This window comes from Chiloscyllium plagiosum, chromosome 4 (genome assembly GCF_004010195.1).
Source record: "Chiloscyllium plagiosum isolate BGI_BamShark_2017 chromosome 4, ASM401019v2, whole genome shotgun sequence".
Lineage (NCBI taxonomy): Eukaryota > Metazoa > Chordata > Chondrichthyes > Orectolobiformes > Hemiscylliidae > Chiloscyllium > Chiloscyllium plagiosum.
In genome coordinates, this window is record NC_057713.1 from 51,116,393 (window position 1) to 51,131,511 (window position 15,119).

Consider the following 15,119-nt stretch of genomic DNA (forward strand, 5'->3'; position numbering starts at 1 on the left):
ATTGATGAGGGCAGAGCAGTAGATGTGATCTATATGGACTTCAGTAAGGCGTTCGACAAGGTTCTCCATGGGAGACTGATTAGCAAGGTTAGATCTCACGAATAGAGGGAGAACTAGCCATTTGGATACAGAACTGGCTCAAAAGGTAGAAGACAGGGGTTGTTTTTCAGACTGGAGGCCTGTGACCAGTGGAGTGCTACAAGAATCGGTGTTGGTTCCTCTACATAAATTTGGATGTAAGCATAAGAAACACAGTTAGTAAGTTTGCAGCTGACACCAAAATTGGAGGTGTAGTGGACAGCAAAGAAGATTACCTCAGATTACAACAGGATCTTGACCAGATGGGCCAATGGGCCGAGAAGTGGCAGATGGAGTTTAATTCAGCTAAATGCAAGGTGCTGCATTTTGGAAAAGCAAATCTTAGGACTTATACACTTAATGGTCAGGTCCCAGAGAATATTACTGAACAAAGAGACCTTGGAGTGCAGGTTCATAGTGGAGTCACAGGTAGATAGGATAGTGAAGGCGGCATTTGTTATGCTTTCTTTTATTGGTTACAGCATTGAGTACAGGAGTTGAGAGGTCATGTTGCGGCTGTACAGGACATTGGTTAAGCCACTATTGGAATATTGTGTGCAATTCTGGTCTCCTTCCTATTGGAGAGATGTGAAACTTGAAAGAGTTCAGAAAAGATTAAGGATGTGAGCTATAACGAGAGGCTGAACAGGCTGGGGCTGTTTTCCCTGGAGCGTCGAAGGCCGAGGGGTGACCTTAGAGGTATACAAAATTATGGATTGGATAAATAGGCAAAGTCTTTTCCCTGGGGTGGGGGAATCCAGAACTAGAGGGCATAGGTTTAGGGTGAGAGGGGAAAGATATAAAGGGACCTAAGGGCAATTTTTTCACGCAGAGGGTGGTACATGTATGGAATGAGCTGCCAGAGGAAGTGGTGGTTCATTACAGTGTGGAAACAGGCCCTTTGGCCCAACAAGTCCACACCGACCCACCGAAGCACAACCCCCCTATACATTTGCCCCTTATCTAACACTAAGGGCAATTTAGCATGGCCAATTCACCTAACCTGCGCATTTTTGGACTGTGGGAGGAAACCTGAGCACCCGGAGGAAACCCATGCAGACACGGGCAGAACGTGCAAACTTCACACAGTCAGTCGCCTGAGGCGGGAACTGAACCCAGGTCTCTGGCGCTGTGAGGCAGCAGTGCTAACCACTGTGCCACCGTGCCACCCACAAAAAAGGCATTTGGATGGGTATATGAATAGGAAGAGTTGAGAAATATGGGCCAGGTGCTGGCAGGTGGGACTAGATTGGGTTGGGATATCTGGTTGGCGTGTACGAGTTGGACTGAAGGGTCTGTTTCCATGTTGTACATCTGACTCTAATTAATAGATTGTGAATAAGAAAACAGTAACAACCAAATTTGCATGCAGGTAAAGAGAGTCCATTTATTTTGAAGCTAAGAAGGATAGATCAGAATAGCAAATGACAAAACAGCTACAGATGATGAAGATTTGAAAAGACTTAGTTGTTCATGTATGTAGATCATAAAAATGTAATGAGCAAAATACTGTGGATACTGTAACCATGTATTTATTAACCATGTATGTATTTGTAACTTGAAGGGAAATTTGAATTTAGATCAAATGACTGAAAAGGCACACAGTGTTTCAAGTTTTGATACTTTTCCTGTAACAAACTAAAGCAACTAAACACTGTCCAGTGAACAACTCATACTCTAAGTTGCAAAAGAAAACATTCAGAATGAACAAAATACTTCGCCCCTTAAATAGATTCTGCTCAGCACCAAGCCACCAATTGTCAAAAAGTTCCAACCTTTCAATATTTAGGTGTACTTCACAGATGGATTCAATCCAGAAAAAGCCAAACTTGAAATGATCTTTGACATGGGTCTAAAACCTAATAAATCAAATAGGACTAAAGTAGAAGTTCCATTCACAAAGTCAGTGTAAAAAGACTGAGGCCAGAGTACCTCAGATGGAATTAAGCTGTCAATTCGAGTCTCTCATAGAAGAGGATGAGCCATAAATACACTCAAAAAGGAGGCATTTATCTCAGTGAACAAGATAAGTTTCATTAAACTAATTAACTTATATATAGGTTACATTATATTGATAGGTGGAAGTGGGTACTGCAGGTGCTGGAGATTAAAGAGATTAGAGTGGTGCTGGAAAACCACAGCAGGTCAGGCAGCATCCAAGGAGCAGGGAAAAAAAACCAAAAAACGACGTTTTGGGCAAAAGCCCTTCATCAGGAATGAAGCTCCATCCAGAGGCTCCCAGCCTCATTCCTGATGAAGGGCTTTTGCCCAAAACGTCGATTTTCCTGCTTCTTGGTTGTTGCCTGACCTGCTGTGCTTTTTCAACACCACTAATTGACATTATATTGATGGTAACCCGAGTAGTAGGCAAGACTGTATCCAACCATAACTACTGAAGTGAAAACAATAAATGGTGGCGATCAGAGCAGCAGCATCCATGGGGAGAGAGCAAGCTAACATTGAGTCTAGATGACTCTTCATCAGACAAGATGTGAAGTATGAAAGGCGCAACATTTATGCTATAGCTGGGGGGGTGGTGGTGGAGGTATTAGAGTTTAGAGTGCTGCAGGAGAAAAGATGTTGACAGTTTAGATTGAGTGATTGGAATGAGAGAATGGCAGAACAATGGTGTGTCTAACTGCCAAATTGGAAAGAACAGACAGTCCTACTGGGGTTGGGGGAAATGTAACAATTAAAGCCGAAAGAATGGGAAGGAATGGGACTTGGTTCACAATTTGCAGGTGCTGAACTCGCTATTAAGTTCAGAAGGTTGTTAGGTGCAGAGTCTGAAGATGAGATGTTGTTCCTCCAGTTTGTGCTGTGACTTACTGGAGCACTGCAGCGTACCAAGGACAGACATGGGGCATGTGAGCAGGACCATCCAGAAGCTCCAACCAGTGCCATATTTTATCAGAGTATGAAGCTCAGCACACAGACGAACCCTTTCAAATCCATTCGCTTTTCCAACAGCACTCTTCAGGAATGAGTCCAAAAGTTATTCTTGGCTCTTTTCCCTTTGGAAAACGTCTAATCCCCAAACTCTCTCTCTCATATTCTGGGATCCATGGTGATGTCACCCCATAGTCAAAGCTTGAAAAACCTTCCAGCTTTGTTTAAATCCTTAGGGTTTTGGTCTCTTTAATCCAAGCGTGAGTTTTTAACCTTTGACTCTGGCTCTCTCACCACATATTCCATTTGCACAGATAAAATGCAAGTTAGCTGTTGTCCATACTCCACCTTGTCCCCCAAATCCATGCTATCTTGGAATAAAATAGCATTTAAAATAATGACCTTTCTAGTACCTCCCTGACACTTGGTAAACAGACTATCCACTGTCTGTGTTAGCTCAAGCCATTGTTTTCAGGTCTTAACTCCACCTTGCAACTTCTTCCCAGTAAAACAACCTAGAGCCCTCCTTTAAGCTTTCATAACCAAATCGTTCAAGCTGATTGTCAGCAAAATTTAGAGAAAGTCACACATTCTTCACTTTTATCCTAAGTTAAAGACACCATACCAAACAAAAGCTACTGTAAATACTCATAAGTCACCAACCTGAAACATTAACACTTTCTTTCACAGATGCTGCCAGACCTGCAAAACGTTTCCAGCATTTTCTGTTTCCTTATTAAAATATCATAAAGATGTACATAAAATAATCAAAAAGACTAATTTTGCATTTTCAAATGCATTTTATATCTATAGGAATTCCTCCTCATGCTTACATTTATGCTAGGGTAATACAAGGCCCTGGTTAGACCACACTTGGAGCTCTGTAGTTTGTACTGGGCACAAAACTGTTGGAATGGACTTGGAAGCAATTTATGGCCTACTTACCAAAGTTAGATTGTAAGAGTTAAACTATAAAGAAAAGAAAGTTGTATTTACTGCAATTTAGAGAGTTAATGGTTAGGATTAAGGATTGACTTAATGTTTTCAATATGTGAAGGGTAACTGAAAGGGTAAAAAGAAAAAACTATTTATTTTAATTGGAGATTCTGGGAACAGAGCCTAAAATTAAAGCAAGACATGAGAGCAGGGAGGGTCAAAAGTCATACTATATGTAAAAAAGGTGACAGACATTTGGAACCATCTTCCACACTAGGCCAATTGTTTTAAATCGGAGGCTGAGTTTCGATGTAAGAAAAAAAACAACAAATAATATGGGACAAGGGTGACAAGAGATGGACAATAAATACTGGCCTAGCCAGCAATGCCCACAGCCCATAAGTGAATAAAAGCACAAACTGATAAATGGTATTAGGTCACAGATCAAACATGATCTCATTGAAATATTTGAAAGGCTAACTCTCCTACTCCTATTCCTGGGCCTATACATTCCTAAATGGAAGTTGAGGTGCACTCCAACTGAAATAGCTCCACAGAGGCCAGTATACATCACCAAGCCACCCTTTTTATCCATAGCATATCCTTGACACTGATCCAGCTCCCCCCAGAGCCAGGTTTCAGAGTGAAAAGGATGTCTGACATTCCTGTTCTTATCTGTCAACCAAGGCTCCTTGATTGGACCAGTTTAACAGCTCCAACCAGGGAACGCATTCCGAGGTCCACCTGGCTGAACCCATTACAATTACAAAATCCTTTCTCCTCAGAGTCGGAGGACATAGGCTGGTTTTTTTTTGTAGCTGCACCTGGGATGTTTAAACACCAGCTCAGGTTCTTCCTTTGTTACAAGCAGCATGTAACACAATAGCTCACCTCTTGCGCCTGGACTGTTTTGGAAGAGGTTTATTCTCTTTAGGTGGCAAAGGTGGCAAGATGGTGACATCCGCCATATCCTTGTCAGATTCAAAAATATCTTCAATGCTTGATGGAGAGGGAGAACACATGGGTTCTGGAACGCTCAAAATCTGTCGAGAAGCCAGATATGTTTTGTTCATGCACCACTTGCAAGTTTGCAACTTTCATATGGTCCACGTGCTTGTTCAGGACCACTTCGCACCCACCCAAACTTTGTACATCACTGGGCCTGACCTCATGTTGAGAATGCCCTGCAAGGATAAGAAGCAGGGATCCTACAGCATGCTTCATCCCCTGAAGTATGCTGTCTCTCTTGCTTAGCGGAGTCTTATGTCTGGCATGGAGGTCCAGACGCCGTTTCATCCTGCCCCCACCCCGATCCAGGAAGATCAGATTTACCCTGGTGCACCTTTCTCCTCATTAGCCCTCTGCTGGAGCTATCCCTTTAATTGCACGAAGTGTGGTCTTGTAATCAAATAAAAACTGGGACATTTTGGTATGCAATCAAACTGTAAGCTATTGTTTTAAGTCTACCTTCAAAGTTTGGACTGTTCTTTCTACCAGATCATTGGTTGATGGATGGCATGGAGTTGTCCTTCTATGTCGAATACCATTCAACTTTATGAAGTGCTCAAATTCCCTGCTGGTAAACGATAGGCCGTAAAGATATTGGTGGAACTTGTTGACTCCAAAAAGGATCAAATCTTCCTTCTCTATCTGGTATTTACACACCACATTAAGCAAAGTCCTGGATGTGTTCCTCTCTATTGGCTAATACTACCCTGATGCTGTATGGGGAGGCATCACATGTCAATGCCAGATCTCGCTTGGGATCTTAGTGTGCCAACTCCTTGGGGGATGATAGCAGTTCTTCACTTCTCTGAAAGCTATGGCTTGGCTATGGCAATTTCCAAGGCTGACCCTTTTTTTTTTTTTAAAAATAGTGTCACCCAGTCATGTCGATGCTGTAGCCCAAGTCGGTCACTTGGGGTGCCTGGAACACACATTTTTCTCTTCTAAGGCATATGCCTGCCTGTGAGAAACATCTAAGGACTATGTCCAAGTTCTCCAAGTGCTTCTTATGAGCCTTCCCTGTTAGTGGCACATCATGTAGGTAAATGGCAACCTGGGGTAGACCTTGTAAAAGGTTCTCTCTCGTCCGCTGAAAAATTGTACAGGCTGACGATATCCTAATTGCCAGTCTCATATCTTGGTACTGACCCTTGTGTGTTAATCATAACATACTTCTAGGAATCCTCATTGAGCCACAATTGCAAATATGAATAGTTCATGTCCAGCTTCATATATGAATCCCAATGTATTTTCCAGCTGTGAAAAGCAGTTTACCAGTTATTTAAAATCCCCATAAGGGCGAACCAACTATATGGGCCTCTCAATCCGTATGACTGGTGCTGTCCATTCCACAAACTGGACAGATTTGATGATTCCTTCACTTTCCAGCCTTCTGGTTTCTGCCTCTATTTTTGTCCGTAAGGCAAATGGCACTAGACAGGTCTTGCAGACTTGTGGAATTGCTTCTGGTCAACATGTTAGGTGGCCTTGACTCCTTTGATAATTCTTAGATCTTTCTGAGAAACAGTCAGGTATTTAATTAGGATTTCACTCAGGCAGCCATTTTCTAATCAAGAATAGTTGAGCCAATCCAGGTGAATCTTTCTCGACCAATTTCAAGCCATTAAGCTTGGCCCAAGACTTTTACTACAATCAGTAGTAAATGAACCAGTTGCTTCTCATAAGAGACTGGAGCCAAAGTTGTACTCTTAATCAGTAAAATTTCCCTGGTATAGGTTCTCAGTCCCGCTGAGGTCTTGTGGAAACTTATGACTCTATAACATAAAAAGTATCGACCTTCATTAGAACCTCGTGGCCATTTAACCAGACATTTATTTTGATTGGTTCTAATTTGGATGTTGCTAAGTAATTTAACTGTTCTAAATCAGCTAGATGTGAGCTTTCCAGGATATGCACTCTCTTGGATACTAGCCTATGAGTTATCTTAGGAGGAGAAAGTGAGGACTGCAGATGCTGGAGATCAGAGCTGAAAATGTGTTGCTGGAAAAGCGCAGGTCAGGCAGCATCCAAGGAATAGGAGAATCGACGTTTCGGGCATAAGCCCTTCTTCCTAAAGGATGGCTTATGCCTGAAACGTCGATTCTCCTGTTCCTTGGATGCTGCCTGACCTGCTGCGCTTTTCCAGCAACACATTTTCAGCTAGGAGTTCTCTTATTCAATTTAGGTCTAGTGGGACTCTTTTGCCACCTCTAGTCCACATACGGGCAGCAACTACAAAGGCCTGCTGGTCTGGTTCCTCAAGAAACTTTTAACCAACTGGCCAAGGCTTTGTTTTACAGTGGGCCGGCATACAGTCCCTCTGCTCAGGATATGTTCTGAGCGAGGACATGCAATTGTCTTCACTCAAATAGTGTTGCCCAAGCTCCGGCAGACTGGTGAGGTTGTGCACATCCATTGGAATACCCTAAAATGCATATGCATCAATTTGTTGCATTTTCCAATGAGAAAGCTAGCTGTAGTGTCGGTTTGAAATCCAGTTGGGCTTTAGCTATAAGGTACTTTTGCATGATTACATTATTAATATCCCAAAGCAAATGATCTCACAACATTTCATTAAGGGTTAAACCAAAGCTACATGTCTCTACCAGTCATTTTAACTTAGTCAAAAATCCTAATATAGTTTCCCCTAATTCTCAAGTTATACAATAAAACAGATAGCATCTCAGAATTAGAGGAGGTTTAGAGACATCATGTTCTAAAAAAAATTTGATTATTTTTTGAAACATTTTAGTATCTAGTGACTCAGGGAAAGTTAGACACCTAATAATCAAAAAAGCTGCAGGTCCACAAGCTGTCAGGAGAATTATTCATTGCTTTTCACCTACCCCAATGTCATTTTTCCAGAAAAAATGATGCATGCTTCGACATACTTAGCTTAGTCTTCAATGGCAGGTTTGGAAGAGTAAGGCTTTCCAAATAACAGCGTGATACCAGAAATACTTACTCCAACTCAAAAACAACTGTTGAGCGCATTCCCTCAGGAGCACGCTTTTCTTGTGTTACCACAGAAATAACTCTATAGAGGGGTATCCCATCACCAAGTCAACCTTTATTTACACAGAGAGTCCTTGACAATGATCCAGCTCCCTCAGAGCCGGCTGTCAGAGTGAACAGGATGCCTAACACTCCTGTTCTTTTTTTTCAAAATACAGTTAACAATAAACAGAAAACAGTAGTTCACAAGAAAAACAACGCTATATAGGGCAGCAAAATGAAACCCCAAACCCCACCATTCAACCAGTTTTCAGGGAGATGAGGACAAACTTCAAATCCCACTTCCATTCAAAGATGACAGTAACAAACAGACAAAACAGTGCAATCAAATGAGAAACAGTGCATAGAGCACAGACCCAGTATAGCTTTAAAAGATACCTGACACCCGTCTGCACCACAAACTGATCAGACAGGCCTTGGCTAGCCCTCCTGCAAGCCAAACACTCCTGTTCTTATCTGGCAGCCAGGATTGCCTAATTAAACCAGATTAACAGCCTCAGTCAGGGAATTCATATTCTATGAGTACCACTTGGCTGAACTCATTACAAACATTACATTAACCATGGTGTAATTGGATGGTAATTTAGGCTTGAGGGCTGAATGGCCTACAAAAGTTTTTTTTTCTTGAAATAGCAATAATCATTGAGCAAAATGGGTGACTTCAGTCCAGGGACATTGGAGTCAACTATAACACCTTAACACAGATTTTGTTGAGATAAACTAATCTATCAGAAGGCAAGTTTTTAAACCCTAATCGGACCAGTTCCATATTAAGTACTTGGTTTCTTACCAGGGAGTTTATGGAAGCAGTCTACAATCCATTTTAATCACATTGGAACTGGAAGTGGGTCATGGATGACTTGAAATCAATAAAAAAAATCCCATTATTTGGCAGAATATGTTAGATAAATTCAGGAATTCAAAAGCTGTTAGCATTAGGATTACATTTCAGGTTATAGTACAACAATAGTAACAACAACAACTTGTATTTATATGGCAGTTTCCTGAAGAAGGGCTCATGCCCGAAACGTTGGTTCTCCTGCTCCTTGGATGCTGCCTGACCTGCTGCGCTTTTCCAGCAACACATTTTCAGCTCTGATCTCCAGCATCTGCAGTCCGCACTTTCTCCTATGGCAGTTTAATGTAAGGACCCATATATTCTGGTCTCTGGATGGTTGGAGACTGGACATATGCTGAAAGACTATGCAGTCTAAATATCATGGGCAGTTACCTGGTATTTGGAATACTGAAAATGTTCCTAACTCTGAGTTAGAGTCAGTGACTTTGGAGGGGTTTTTCCTTTTATGGAACGCGCGAGGCACTGGCAAGGGCAGCTTTTGTAGCCCATCCCAAATTGCCCTTGAATTGATTAGCTTGCTAGCCATTTCAGAGAAGGGTTAAAAATCAACTAGATGATTGTGGGTCTGGAGTTACATGTGAGCCACACTGGGTAGGGATGTCAGGTTTCCTTTGCTGAAGGACATTAATGAACCAGATGGGTTTATATGACAATCCATATGACAATTGTAGCTAAATGATACTCATGGACTGTGGTCATCATTACTGAGACTAGCTGTTAATTCCAGATTTGATTTATTGAAATTAATTTCCATCAGTTGCTATGGTAGGATTTGAAATCATATCCAGACTCAGGGCCTTTCAGATTCCAGTCCAGTGGCATTAACCCACACCATCAACTCCTTTTATTAACTCACTTAGTTTAGTAGTAACCCAGGAAACATAAGAGGGATTAAAACCTGCTCTGAAATCTGGGCAACTATAGAACTTTATTGGTTCCTGTAATTACTCACAGTAACCATCCAATCACTGCCCCAACTCCAGACACGCAACCCAACCTAAGTCTCCAAAAACACCACCCCAACCTGAGACAAACTCCCTTCCAAATACCTGAACTTGCCTGCCTCCTGCCACTCACCCATCTGTCACCCTACCTTTTCATTCACTGCTGCCCTACTCATGTGCTACCCAACCTCCTCATCTACCCTGTGAAGTAGGAGTTCTGACCCAGATCAGATTTTGGCCAATAAAGTGTCTCCAGAATCTTCACAGAGGTATCAGAGCAAAATGTGACACCAAATCACATCAGAAAACATTTGAGCTGATTTGTTCGGAATAGTAGGCCTTAATGAGCATCTTAATGGACAATAGATTAGATTACATTACTTACAGTGTAGAAACAGGCCCTTCGGCCCAACAAGTCCACACTGCCCCGCCGAAGTGCAACGCACCCATACCCCTACGTTTATCCCTTACCTAACACTACACGCAATTTAGCATGGCCAATTCACCTGACCTGCACATCTTTGGACTGTGGGAGGAAACCGGAGCACCTGGAGGAAACCCACGCACACACGTGGAGAACGTGCAAACTCCACACAGTTAGTCGCCTGAGGCGGGAATTGAACCCGGGTCTCTGGCACTGTGAGGCAGCAGTGCTAACCACCGTGCCGCCGTGCTGCCCACTAATTGAATAGAGAAATGGGAAAGTTTAAAGAGGAAATTCCAGAGCTTAGGGCTGAGGTATTTGAAGCCAATGGAAGATCAGTTAAAATTGGGGATACTTAAGAGCTTGGAATTTAAAAAGTGCAGATACCTCAAAGTGTTGTGGAGCTGGAGGAGATTACAGATATAGGGAGTTTGGGATGAGGCTGCCCTACATCTTTGCCGTACATGTACAACAATGAAGAATAAATTGTGCCTCATTTTGTTACTATTGCAGAGTCAGATCCAAGTTTTCAGATGAAATGTTAGAAACGTCTTCTGGAAGCCCTCAAATGAAGAGAGCGAAGCAGGACTACTACTCTAAGGGGAAAGAGAATGAAGCTGTTGATTATATAGTGCCTGTCTTCAGAGGATGGTATGACTGCACTCTAATAGTTACGCGGTTATACAGATAAGGGAATTAAAGATTCTACACATGACTTAGAGATTAGAAAAGAGTTTCAGGGAACATTCTTGCACCTGGAGCTGCGTGTCAAATGTCTAATTGAACGCATTCGAGGTGAAATATAAGGGCAAAGCTCCTATATGTTATTAGTATACTATGGCAACCATTATTGATTTTATAACTGTGAATGCTCTGTAATCAAGATTTGTAAATTTCGATTAGTTAAATATTGGAAATCAAGGTTGATCATTGGAAAGAAATTCATTCATTGAGCATCACTTTAACTGATTCACTGAGGTAATCCTTGTCCACTTTTTGTACCTGATATGAATTCAGATCACAGCATGGAGCACATAAGAAGCAACCATTGGCATCTACAAAATAGATGAAATGAGCTTCCATTATCTGCAAGGTATTTAATAAATTACATGGGTGGCACAGTGGCACAGTGGTTAGCGCTGTTGCCTCACAGCGCCAGAGACCTAGGTTCAATTCCAGCCTCAGGCAACGGTCTGTGTAGAGTTTGCACATTCTCCTCGTGTCTGCGTAGGTTTCCTCCGGGTGCTCCGGTTTCCTTCCACAGTCCAAAGACGTGCAGGTCAGGTGAATTGGCCATGGGAAATTGCCCATAGTGTGAAGAGGTAAATGAAGGGGAATGCATCTGGGTGGGTTGCTCTTCGGAGGGTCAGTGTGGACTTGTTGGGCCGAAGGGCCTGTTTCCACACTGTAAGTAATCTAATCTAATCTAATATAAAAACGATGATAAGGATTCATAGAAGTGGGTTAATATATTAGGGTGAATAGAGGATTGGTTGATGAACAGGAAGAAAAGAGTAGACTTAAGCAGTGGATTTTGAATTTGGCAGATACATCTAGTGGTGTATCACAAGGACCAGTACAGAGCCTCAGCTAATTATAATCCATATCAATGAATTAACAAAAACACCAAGAGTAATATACCTAACCTAGTTGCAAATGTAAAAATATGTAAGCAATGAGGAGGACATGAAGAGGCTATAAAGATATGTAGGATTGTTAAGTGATTGGCCAACAGGGTGACAAATGGAGTGTAATGTGAATAAATGTGAGGTTATTCACTTTGAGAATCTGAACAGAAAGGCAGATTTTTTTAAAAAATAAGGCATTAAATCTTTGATTGTTGATGGTGACAAATACTTTGATGTACTCAAATAAGGTGCATAAGATATTATCACATAGGTACAGCAAGTAATTAGGAAAGCATATGGCATTTTCACAGACATATGAACAGACAAATTAAAAGCAGGAGTAGGCCACTCAGCCCCTTTAATCTTTTCCACGACTCAATGAGATGACATGGTGGCTCAATAGTTAGCATAAAAACCTCACCGCGCCAAGAACCTGGGCTTGATTCCACCCTTATGTGGAGTTTATACATTCGCTCTGGTTTCCTCCCAGAGTCCAAAGATGTGCACATTAGGTAGATTAGCCAGGGTTACAGGGATGAGGGTCTGGGTGGGATGCTTATCCAAGGGTTGATGTGGACTCTGAGCCAAATTGACTTAGATTAGATTACTTACAGCGTGGAAACAGGCCCTTCGGCCCGACAAGTCCACACTGACCCTCCGAAGAGCAACCCACCCAGACCATTCCCCTACATTTACCCCTTCACCTAACATTACGGGCAATTTAGCATGGCCAATTCGACTAACCTGTGCATCTTTGGACTGTGGGAGGAAGCCGGAGCACCCGGAGGAAATCCACGCAGACACGGGGAGAATGTGTAAACTCCACACAGACAGTTGCCCAAGGTGGGAATTGAATCCAGGTCTCTGGCGCTGTGAGGCAGCAGTGCTAACCACTGTGCCACCGTGCCGCTCTTCATAGGGATTCTATGATTTCTGATAGCTGATATGATTATTCCATTTTCTTGCCTATCCTGATAGCCTTTTAGCCCATTGTTTCTCAAGAATTCAGCTATCTCTGCCTTAAAAATGTTCAAGGACCCTTGCTTCTACTGCCTTTTGAGGAAGAGAGTTTCAAAGAATCTCAAAGCTCTTCGAAAAAAAATTCTCCTCATCTCTGTTTTAGATGGATGATCCTCCTATTGTTAAACAGTGATTATCTCTTTCTCGATTATCCCACATGTTGAAACATCCCTAAAAGATCTACCCTCTTGCGACCACTCACAATTGTACATTTATTAATCAAGCCACTTTTTACTTCAGCCTAGTTTATTCAACCTTTCCTCAGCTATGCTTATTCCAGTAAACCTTCCAATGAATTTATATCCTTCCTTAAAGAATGTGACCAAAACTATGCACAGTAATTCTTGCTTTGGTCTTTAATGGAAGGGATTTAAATGCGTGAATAAGAAAGTTTTGCTACAATTGCGCAGGGTTTTGATGAGACTAGACCAAGTGTACTATGCAATTTTGTTTTCCTTAATTAAGGAAGGATATGCTTATAATTATGGCAGTAGAATGGGGGTACATTGTATTGTTTCCTGGAATGAGAAAATTGTCCTGTGTAGAACGGGCTGAGGAAATTGTGTCTATAATCCCCAGAATTAATTGGAAGTTAAACACTTCTGAAGAAATTCTACAGGTATTGGTTATTAATGGTTCTGCTAGCTCAATTTTCTGAAATGGGAAGTGGTTTGAGGGGCCATATGATTCATTCCTCTTGCTATTTCTTATTGTCTTATGTAACATAATTTTTCTTTCATTCTGAATTCCCAATCCCATCATTCATACTCTGTGATCTTCAGTCCTACCAAAACACTCTCTGGATTTTATATGGCACTCAATCCTACTCAGCCATCACCACTTTCCTTGAGGACCTATATAAGCTTCTGATCCTTCAGTAGCTCCCGCTTAAAATGCTTCACCCCTCTGTAATCGTCTTTAGCTATACAGCTCCAATCCAAAGCCTTTCATTTCTATGATCCTATTTTCTTGTGAACTTGTTATTCTTTTTGTTGTGCTGAAAATGTGTTGCTGGAAAAGCGCAGCAGGTCAGGCAACATCCAAGAAACAGGAGAATCGACATTTCGGGCATAAGCCCTTCTTCAGGAATGAGGAAATTCTTTTTGTTGTACCTTGTGTTGAGCCATCGAGACCTCATCAAATCCAGTTTCTAAACATTTTTGACAATCCATTTTTCTCGTTGATGACAATTGTTAACATCCATCTTTTTAAAATCCAAACTTTTATTACCCCACCAAATTTCTTTCTGTCTACTTCTGCTTTAATGAAATGTTTTCATTCTTTTACTTGGTTAAAGATGGCATAGAAGTGCAAGTTGTTAACATTTTCCAATGGTGCTAAACAAAGCAATGGTATTAAATCTTGCCCATGTAGATTTCCAGAAAACGTTTAAGATGCCATCTCACAATAAGCAAGTTTGAAAATATCAAGAAAATGGTTTAAGTAGAAATGTAACAGCTCTGATAGAAAGCTATTGGTCACAAAATAGAGGATAAGGTCAAATCGGTGTTCTCAGGCTGGAGGAGGGGTGGACATAGCATTCCTCATGGTCCAGGAGCAGGCTCACTTTTGTTCCCGAAAAATACAGATAAATTAGACTTGGCCATGGTGAAATTTGCTACAAAAGCAGAAATTACTGCCAAAATTTCACAGGTCTGACAGCAGCTGTGGGGAGAAAGCAGAGTTAATGTTTCAAGTCCGGTAACTCTTCATTTTATTTTATTGTTTTGTTGAAATTTGTTAATAACCTAAATCTGGGAGTTGGCAAAGAGTTGCGCTTGTTGGAGATTGGTTCATTGAATAGATTGACGGGCAACAAATCCTAGTTAATATGAATAAGCATGTGTTTATACATGCTGAAAAAAATAAAGAATTTGAGTGTGCATTCAATGGAAAGATGTTGAAGTGTGTGATGAACAGAAAGATCAAATTCTTCAAATGCATAATAATGTGTGAGGATGAGTAGATAAAACCAGACAAAGGTTCTGGATTAGTGGTGCTGGAAGAGCACAGCAGTTCAGGCAGCACCCAAGGAGCTTCAAAATCGATGTTTTGGGCAAAAGCCCTTCATCAGGAATAAAGGCAGAGAGCCTGAAGCGTGGAGAGATAAGCTAGAGGAGGGTGTGGGTGGGGAGAAAGTAGCATAGAGTACAATGGGTGAGTGGGGGAGGGGATGAAGGTGATAGGTCAGGGTGGAGTGGATAGGTGGAAAAGGAGATAGGCAGGTAGGACAAGTCCGGACAAGTCATGGGGACAGTGTTGAGCTGGAAGTTTGGAACTAGGGTGAGGTAGGGGAAGGGGAAATGAGGAAACTGTTGAAG

The 15,119-nt window shown here is 41.7% G+C and overlaps 1 protein-coding gene and 1 long non-coding RNA gene across 11 annotated transcripts in view; one reads left to right on the forward strand and one right to left on the reverse strand.

The window, feature by feature from the left end:
• The window catches only part of LOC122549041, a 27,167-nt gene extending 18,810 nt beyond the window's left edge, over positions 1-8,357 (reverse strand). The window contains exon 1 of the long non-coding RNA XR_006311388.1: positions 8,302-8,357. This is a non-coding gene — a long non-coding RNA (uncharacterized LOC122549041). The remainder of the gene's footprint in view (positions 1-8,301) is intronic.
• The window catches only part of myom1b (myomesin 1b), a 160,050-nt gene that overhangs the window by 14,138 nt on the left and 130,793 nt on the right, over positions 1-15,119 (forward strand). For 9 of the 10 annotated variants that reach the window (XM_043688205.1, XM_043688206.1, XM_043688208.1 and 6 more), the window contains exon 3: positions 10,664-10,801. The exons of the other annotated variant lie outside the window; for it this stretch is intronic. In XM_043688205.1, coding sequence (XP_043544140.1) covers positions 10,664-10,801 — 138 coding nt within the window. The remainder of the gene's footprint in view (positions 1-10,663; positions 10,802-15,119) is intronic. 10 annotated transcript variants of the gene reach the window in all.